The sequence below is a fragment of the Triticum aestivum genome, chromosome 1A (assembly GCF_018294505.1).
Source record: "Triticum aestivum cultivar Chinese Spring chromosome 1A, IWGSC CS RefSeq v2.1, whole genome shotgun sequence".
In the NCBI taxonomy this organism is placed as follows: domain Eukaryota; kingdom Viridiplantae; phylum Streptophyta; class Magnoliopsida; order Poales; family Poaceae; genus Triticum; species Triticum aestivum.
Window position 1 is genome coordinate 8,248,345 of NC_057794.1, and position 9,448 is coordinate 8,257,792.

General features: G+C 44.0%; 1 protein-coding gene across 1 annotated transcript; it reads right to left on the minus strand.

Annotated features, from left to right (window-relative positions):
- Positions 1 to 350: 350 nt before the first annotated feature.
- LOC123185111 (wall-associated receptor kinase 3) lies at positions 351 to 5,190 on the minus strand. Its single transcript, XM_044597105.1, has 4 exons — positions 3,687 to 5,190; positions 3,140 to 3,519; positions 2,676 to 2,855; positions 351 to 1,847 (listed from the first exon to the last, which is right to left on the minus strand). The coding sequence occupies exons 1-4, from the start codon at positions 4,301 to 4,303 to the stop codon at positions 793 to 795; spliced, it is 2,232 nt and encodes a 743-aa protein (XP_044453040.1). The 5' UTR covers positions 4,304 to 5,190; the 3' UTR covers positions 351 to 792.
- Between the last annotated feature and the right edge of the window lie 4,258 nt (positions 5,191 to 9,448).

Consider the following 9,448-nt stretch of genomic DNA (forward strand, 5'->3'; position numbering starts at 1 on the left):
TAGGAAACAACAAGTTTTATATCCTTACATTGCAATGTACTCCCTCCGTAAAGAAATATAAAAGCGTTTAGTTCACTACTTTAATGATCTAAACGTTCTTATATTTCTTTACTAATGATCTAAACGCTCTTATATTTCTTTACGGAGGGAGTATCAAAATCAAAACAAGCATATATGAAAGTAGAATGCTTACCTTCCTCGCCAAAAGATTTCTACATATTAGGATTGACCTCGGACATTTCTAGCACGTTGGTGTCTACATGGGGAAAGCCAAGTAATGCAGATAATCGATGTAAATTTCGGGAGAAACTAAGATTCACTTCTGAGATGAGTGGAGGTCATTATTTTAGGAAAAAAAAAACCAAAGAAACAAGAATCACATTGACCAGAGTTCATATGAGGCATACAGTCTTTGGAGTATTTACTATGAAAAGAGGAGCATACTGTGTCCATAGTAGAACAATTAATTGAATGGGTCCTAATTAAGCCTCAGCTCATATATGTGTCCATAAGAAATGGAATTCAAATGTAACATGGAAATTTCGAGTCTGTACATTTTTGAGAAGGGAGTGACCCCGGCCTCTGCATTATTGTGATGCACACAACCGTGATGTCGTGTCTGTTTATACCTTGTAATAAATCCACAACGATTAGATCCTACATTTCCTATCAACAAGGAAAATGTCACATGAATAAAATTGGAACATACCCTAATGTCTTGATGTCTCAATGCAATCAAACCATTACATAACTGAGTGAAAAATGTAAAAATATTGGTAAAGGATAGATACTTCACTCTCCCAAGGCTTTAAGCAAAGCAACATCATCCGGTGCCGGACCAATACCTCCCTGGAAGTTCCTCTCATGACTATAATCTTCAGATTGTGCAACAATCTCGAGGAGGCGGTGCTCTACTCGTTTCATATCTTGTCGTTCTTCTGGATTGGGTTTTAGACAATCTACTGCGACTCCGCCAACCATTTCCAATAGATTGATATCCGCCTCGCTTTTAATATCATTGTCAATAAAGCTTCTTGCTCTTTTTTCTACAAAAGCTTCAACAAAGTTTGCAACATAGCTCCGCTCAGCATCATATGTTGCAGGCCTCCTTGTGATAAGCTCTATGAGGACAACTCCGAAGCCATAGACATCGCTCTTCTGTGTGACGATCCCTTGTTCCATATATACTGGATCTATGTAGCTCATGTCCCCAATGACAAGTTCTGTCATCTCGTCTTTTCCTCTCGCGAGTAGCTTTGATGTCCCAAAGTCTGAAACTTTGGGGGTGAACTTTTCATCCAGAAGGATGTTGGCAGATTTAACATCACCATGACGGATTGTACTCTCCCCTGCTGAATGCATGTATGTTAAGCCTTCGGCTGATCCAACGGCAATCCGCAATCGTGTACCCAGTAGAATCTTATCTCTGCACTTGAAGAGAACATCATACAGACTCCCTCTCGCTACAAACTCATACACCAGCATGGGAACATCCAGCTCTAAGCAGCAGCCTATGAGCATAACAATGTTCTTGTGCCTCATTGCAGATTGGATTATAATCTCATCGGTGAACTCCTGCTTCATGTGCTTGTCAACCTTGATGGACTTCTTTATAGCAACTTGTTTTTTGTCTTTGAGAGTCCCAAGATAAACCTTACCAAAGTGGCCCTCTCCAATTACACACCTGTAGTTATTTGTCATTTGTTTAATTTGTTTCCTTGTATAGATCCTTATATTCTTTACACCTTTTAGTACCGGACCACCATTTTGTTCATAGAACCTTCTAAATTTTAGTAGCTGATGGACCATAACCATGAGGACCAAGACAACAATCATGGCAGCAATACCTGACAAAGTGCAAAATAGTCAAGCTTCAAGTTTACTCATGTCAAGATCTTCATATATACAATCACCAAAATAGCATTACACTTAAATGATAGAATGTTCAATTAACTTGACATGCTATTTCTCCATAATCAACTAAGTAACTAATTATACAACTAGTAAGCCAACTAATTTTCAAAACGGTATTCCCTCCGTCCCATAATATAAGATGTTATTACATCCAACATGCTCACATATTCGTTGTAATAACATCTTATATTATGGGACAGAGGGAGTATTTAAGGACTTAATTATGTGATGAAACTGAAGGTACAGCTACAAAAAGTAGAAACTGAATAATTATTACCGGCACCCCAGAACCTGGATGGTATAGAACTGAATAATCATTACCGGCAACAATCAAAATTTCAAAAGTTTGACTACACCTATCCAAAATGACAAATTTTGGGAATTCTTGAGGGGGTAGTAAAAGAAAGAATAGCATGGCTCGTATACTCTTTTCGTTAAAAGTACCTACATACTCCATGATAACTTAAACACAATGTATCTCCCAAAAATGAAGAGAAATGAAAACTTGAAATGCAACTTCCTAATACCAGAATATACAGGCATAGGCAAGTCATCTGGTGCACTAGACTAGACAAACATCACTCTTGAGCAGTGTTGTACTAGATGTTTACTCTCGTAGTCATGGTTGGTTACGCCGATGCTGGCCACCTCTTGTATTCCGCATTTAGTAAATCATCATGGTTGTGTGCATCCTCTAGATTCAGAGGCCGGGAGATAATGAAACTCTTTTTTTCTTATAAGTAAAAAAGATTAGTGCTTACCCACAGTCACTTTTGCTGCTAGGGTGAGTTTCTCCGTGCAGGTTCCTTTTATGGCGTCCCCTTTCATTCCGGGTTTGCATCGACAGTCATAGCCTCCCAGCCTGTTCTTACAGATCCCGTCGCAAGGATACAAATCACGGAGATCAGGATTTTGTTCTCGGAGCTCGCACTCGTTGATGTCTGAAAGAAAAGGATTAAAACATGTGAAGGCTTGATCGAGCAGCTAATTGTAACAGAAAATACTACCAAAGCGAACTAGGCATAGCTTAGATGGTTAGGTTCACTGTGGTGGAACTAGCCCACCTGTGTTCAAATTCCAGACTTGGCACGGGTCCTGACATATTTCTTGGATTTATTTCAGGTTTTTAGGCGCTATTCTTTCAACGTTATGGCCTGCCTATTAACTACGAGGTGTCTGTGGCGACTTTGTTCAACAAATTTATGTAAATCCATTGAGTACATACCTTGGCATCCATTAGGAACATAAGGGTTGCCATCGTAATGTTCCCAGCACTTGCAGAAATAGCCTTCGGCACTGGTTGCATTGACACAGGAGCTGTTGCCGTTGACGCACCTGTAGCCTGGACGGACAGAGCCGTCCGCACCCGGACATGAACCGTCCCTAAAGGCAAAATCGAGCACCATGGGGACGCCCCTCGAGTACTTGTTGGATAGCACCTCGTAGCCGTGCATGTCCTCATCAGAGAAGTTGTACCATGAGCTCTCCACCACCATGCCGTAGAGGCAGGGTGAACTTTCCCAAAACGTGTTATTATCTGGCTGAAACGTCACACCAAATCTGTTGAGGATGCTTCCTTTTGGAAAGGCGTCCTCGCAGGTAGGTCTGGCACAAAAAGCTCACTCAGTAATACTAATTCAGAATGTTGCCAGCCCTCCCAATTCAGTATAGTAATTCCTTTTTTTTTACCTCTTTTAGTAAGAAGATGCACAGAGGATATCTATCTATTTAGACAAACAAAAGAATGCATGTATAGTGCAGGTCAAGTTTACCCGATGCTTGAATAGCATGTCGTATCAGGGCTTGCGGAGCCCAGCAAGTAGTCGCTCATCCTAGCTTTGACGCCCCTGCCAACACCGACGAGAAAATTGCGCTTCTCTGACAGGTAGAATGGCTGATATAACCACGTAAACTGAAGCTTGAGCAAGTGGTTGCGCGCAGTCGTGCTGCAGTCGGATCTCACCAGTCCGTAAGCCCGTGCCTCGCTCTTGGCGACCGATATGTCCATGAGCTCCACGGGCACTTCCCACCTCTTCTCCAGCGCCGGGTCCGACGTGACCGGCGTCGGCGTCGAGTACGCCGCCTCGCCCATCTCGCTGAATGAGGTTCGCGGTCCTGTCCGGTTGTAGTAAAGGAAGAGACGAGGGGGGTCGAACGAGTTGTTGCAGGTGACCTGGAAGCCCTCGACGAAGCAGCCTGGATTCATGCCGAACGGGAAGGGGACGCTGATGTTGCCGCACATGGCCTGGCAACCCTCAAGCGTGATGAGCCGGTGCTGCTCTTCAGCGCAGGCACCACCCTGCCACAGAGACAGAGTTGCTGCCGCGGCGAGTAGCAGGAACTTCAGAGTTAGCAATGGCAACAGCCGGGGTTGTGAGGGTGTCGCCATGGTGCTAAGATTTTACCTAGCCAGCTACCTCTTCTGATTTGCTATTTATATACACATATGCCAAGTTTTAGTTGTAATTGAAGCTAGCAGGGTTCTGGTTGACCATCCTCCGATATACTATATCAGGTAGCAACATCAACCATCAGCGTCTATACACATCACACTAGGACTACATACAGATTCCAACTCACAGCAATGCAAACTTGTTCAAACACGTAACGATTAAGATTCTTTTCTTTTGCCGGCCTGATTATTAGAATTAATAATGTAATATTAGGGGTATGAGACCAGACTCGTTCAAGTCGTTGATGCATGGAAGATACCAGGTAGACTCTAGTTTGGCCTTATATCCTTATAAACTAACCACTCCCTTTGGTTTCAAGTGTTTGAGTTGTTTTGGACAAATGGCACCCGCCCTCAAGATGACCACACCACTGAAAACAATATTAAGCGACCAGTATAGGCTTCAAAACGCTGAATGTGAATCTTTTCACCGAAGAGTGGAAACCGCAGGGGCATTTCGTCATACACCTTGGAGGTGTGAATATATACACGGAAATACGCAGAAAGAATCTTACCGTGCCACTGCCACGGAGCACGAGCTGGCGAGAGAGCACGTCACCTTATCCCCGCCGTCGTCGTCCTTGCTTCCCCACCCACCCACCTCCTCATCGGCATAGGTACTGCTCGATCCCCGTCCATATCGTCTGCTCGGCCTCTCTGAACCGCCCGCCCTTCGCCGGCGTGAGGCCGGCCAGGGACATCGACGCCGCCCGTTCGCGCGTCGTGGTCTTGGCCGGCCATCTCGCCCCGGCCAAGCAACAAGTTCACCGGAGACGCGAGCCGACGACGGGTGCAAGTGTCAGGCCAGGCCAGGCCATCTGTTCCTCCGGTTGTCACTTTCGTCAGTTACGGGTGTTCCACTCTTCAGTTAACTGACAACCAGGATCGAAGCTCGCGCCAGGATCCAACGGCTCCCGTTGCTCGCCTAAGCCTGAAGCGTTTTTGTTCGTAAACAAAACGCATGACTTTATTCATATTTTGAGAAGATAACGGTTATTACGACAGGTAAGATTTATTTATCAATTAATCAAAAAAATTATATAAAAAAGAAGAGGTACGATTTCACTCAGATGCACCTCAACCCAATCAAAAGTCAAAGAAAATTTAGCCAACCTAGCATGTTCACGAGCAACCTTATTAGCCACACTATATTGCAATCACCCACGGCAACCCGCCGCAGCCTTCCCAAAGTATAAGGCACGCTTGAGTTTACACGGTCTTTGATGCATGACTTTGATCGTTAATATATACCAAAATAATGCGATTGAACATGTATCAGTAGTATCATTGCATTTGTCTTGTAAAACAATCCTATTTCATATGTCTTTATGATAATTTCATTGTCATATAATGAGCCAAAATTATAGCCAAAATTGTGCGACCGAAGACTAAAAGAATCAATGCGCGCTTTATAGTTTGAGAAGGAGGGAGTATCTAGGTGCCCACGCTCTAGAGTCCCGTGCTTACTCGCCGCTACGTCAGCGGTACAACCTGGCAAATCCTAACAAGTCCCGAAGTCCATCTCCTCATAGATCTTGCGGTTCTACATGTGTTCAAGTCGCAACAATACTGCTCAGTCTTTGAACACATCTTAGCTAGTGAAAAATCATGCTTGATTCTGCCCTGAAATTAGCAGAAGTTCTCCGAAAATTGATTTGCCAATGATCCGACCATGGGTATCTTTTCTTGTTGCAGGGACCATGGGTATCTTTTCTTGTTGCGGGGACCATGGGTATTGTGGGAGCAATATACACCTTACACATATACCATCATACTAATAACTAGTCAAAATCAAGCTTGATTCTGCCCCAAAGGCTCAAAACATACCGGATGCACCATTTATTAGTTATATAAAAGGCTGGCAAAAGTTCCTGAAAATTGATTTGCAAATGATTCCACGATGACTATCATCAGAACAATATACAACTTACACATACACCATCATATTTCCTTGCATATTATGAAAATAAAAAAAGAGTAAAATACTAAATACACGAGACATCTGTGAAGTTCACAGTAGGAACCCTAGTCCATCGCTTGTCAAATCCTCATATGGGAAAAAGTTCAACAACAGGGATGATGTTACTAGGTGACAATAGTACATAACTAGTAAATAAATGATATCAACTGTCTCTACTTCTAAAGGGTCTGAACACATCTGAATGTATGAGGGAGAAATGAGCTTCGATCTTGGGGACGACCATTTGTTTGACTCATTTATATGCATTTGTTTGATTCAATACACACGGATGTTCTACTACTAGGAGAAGTTTCGATGCATCAATTGGCACAACTAGTTTTATACCCACAAACATGGCAATGTATCAAAAATTAATAAGCATATATATGACTAATGGTCTGAACAATAATTGGAGCATAATGGGATCAACATGGTTTCCACAATTTTTTTAGGAAAAACCTAGAAAAAGTAAATCAAATGGAAGCATTTTTTTTACTTTTTTCCTTTTTTAAAAGGCACAGTTGTGACTCTCGCAGAAGCAAATTTGTGCCTCTCGCGAAAGAAAAACCCGTGTTTTTCTCTTTTTAACAACAGAGTTGTGCCTTTCGCGGAAGCAAACTTGTGCCTCCACTAGAAGCAAATTTGTGCCTCCCACGAAAGAAAAAAAAATGTGTTTTTTCTGTGCCTCTCGCGGAAGCAATAAAACATGGTTTTTTCCCTTTCCGAGAAGCATAGCTATGCCTCTCGAGGAAGCACACATGTGCCACCACGAGAAACAAATCTGTACTTCCCGTGGAAGAAAAAAAATCTTTTTTTCTCTGTGCCTCTCATGTAAGCAAATCTGTGTCTCCACGAGAAACAAATCCGTGCCTCTTGCGAAAGCAAAAAAAAAAGTGTTTTTTTTCTTTCCGAGAAGCACATCTGTGTCTCTCACGAATGTAAACGTGTGCCTCCACAAGAAGCAAATTTATGCTTCCCTCGGAAGAAAAAAAACGTACCAGATGCAACAATTGGCACAAATAGATTTATACCCACAAACATGGCAATGTATCATAATTAACTAAGCATATACATTAATGATCTGAACAAAACCTATGCAATTGGAGCATAATGGTATCAACATGGTTTCGGCGATTTTTTAGAAAACACCCAGAAAAAATACCGAGCAGAAGCACTGTTTCCCCCCAGCCTTTTTCCCTTTCTAAGAGGCACAGCTATGCCTCCCGAGGAAGCAAATCTGTGCCTCCATGACAAACAAATCTGTCCCTCTCGTGAAAGAAGAAAAAAAGTGTTTTCCTTTTCGAGAAGCATTTTCCTTTCTGAGAAGCATACATGTGATTCTCGCGGAAGAAACACGTGCCTCCACTAGAACTAAATCTATGCCTCCCGCGGAAGAAAAAAAAAAGGGCAGCCGGTGCACATAGCTCCCGCTTGCGCAGGGTCCGAGGAAGGGTCAAATCTATGCCTCCAGCGGAAGAAAAAAACATTTTCTTTCTCTGTGCCTCTCACGGGAGAAAAATATCTGCCTCCACGAGAAACAATTAAAAACAAGGATAAAACAAACAAACTGAAGAAAAAAGAAGGAAAAAGAAAGGAAAACAAAAAGCAAGTGAAAAAGAAAAAAGAAAGAAAAAACCTAGCAAAAACACAGAAAGAAACAAAGAAAAACCAATGAAAAACGGAAGACCAGTGGAAAACCGGTTATTTTTCTTCAATAATGTCGCGACCTACTAAGTTGACACGAAACGAATGGTGGCCTAGTGGCTAGTAGTGCTACACTCATTTTTCTCTTGTCTATTTCTTTTACGTATGCGTGAATAGGCCGGCTCGCAACTGTAGATGCTTCAGGTAGAATGAAGGAAGACTCGCTGTAAGCGAGATATAGCCTTTGCGGCCTCGGAGCCTTGTATCTTCCACATATCTGGGCCAGAAGTTGGCCAGGGTGTTGGTGTGCGTGAATGCCAGGGTGCTGTTGAGGTGGACATAGCCCAGACCTTTGTGGGTAATGCCCTTTCCAAAGAGTTGAGCCAGGCAAGGTGGCCTCTTGGTCCCTGAAGGCGACCCACTCACCAACACGGTTCCAGAAGCCTGATAAATACATATTATCACATTGAAATGCGAGCTTGACCCGGACCTCGCATGTTTGGTTCATAAGTTGTACGTGCATCCAAAACGCCGAGGCGCGCTGCAGACCCTGTGGCTGGAGAACAGGGCATCCATCTCCAGGGCTGGGGGGGGGGCACCGCCCCCAGCCCACCACATAGCTCCGTCGTTGCTTCTGTGGTTGAGTGAGTGAGATGGTTCCATGGGTTTTTTTATATAGCCAGGATCAGAACTAGTATGTGACTAGTAACTACCAACCACATGGAGCACCCTGGCCTAGATCCCCCCTCTCTCTCTATTTCTCTCTCTCTCTGGTCCGCCCTCTTTGACGAGACGGTTGCAATAGCAGCAAGAATTGGATTATCCCAATGATCTGGCCTAGACTTCACTCAGTCCGAGTCAAGTCAGGCAGGGTGCCGTCCTGCCCCGCGAAGGCGAACCACCCACCAACGTGGTTCCAGAAGCCTGCCAAGTACATACAGGTTGTCACATCTAAACGCGAGTTTGACCCGGATCTCACCCGCCTGGTTCGTCAGGTGGATGTGCAACCAGATCACAGGGGTGCGTGCAGATCCTATGGCCGCAGGACAGGGTGCCCATCCAGCACGGCGTTGGTTGTACTGGCCACCCACTGAAGCGCTGAACACCCGCAATGAAAGTGATGTGCCTGGCCTCTGTCGTCAGCGCCTCCACCTGTGGCTGCCCGGACCTACATGAAAAAATGGAGGCACAACTAGTTTCTCTTGGTCCATTTTGTACATAAGATAAGGAAGAAGACGGAGGCACTTACATAGTGCTAACAATGCCTACGACTAGGAGGGCAGACCTACTTGGTGGTAGAGCTAGAAAGAAACCACTAGGGTGGCGAAACGCAAAAGATGAAGAGTTGGGGGGAGTCAAACACTTTTTCCTAATCTAAGCCTTTCAAAAGAAAAAGGGATCTCTCCAAATCTTTGGGGGGGGGGGCACTGCCCCCCTAGCCCACCATAGCTCCGCCATTGCTTATGTTGATGAGTGAG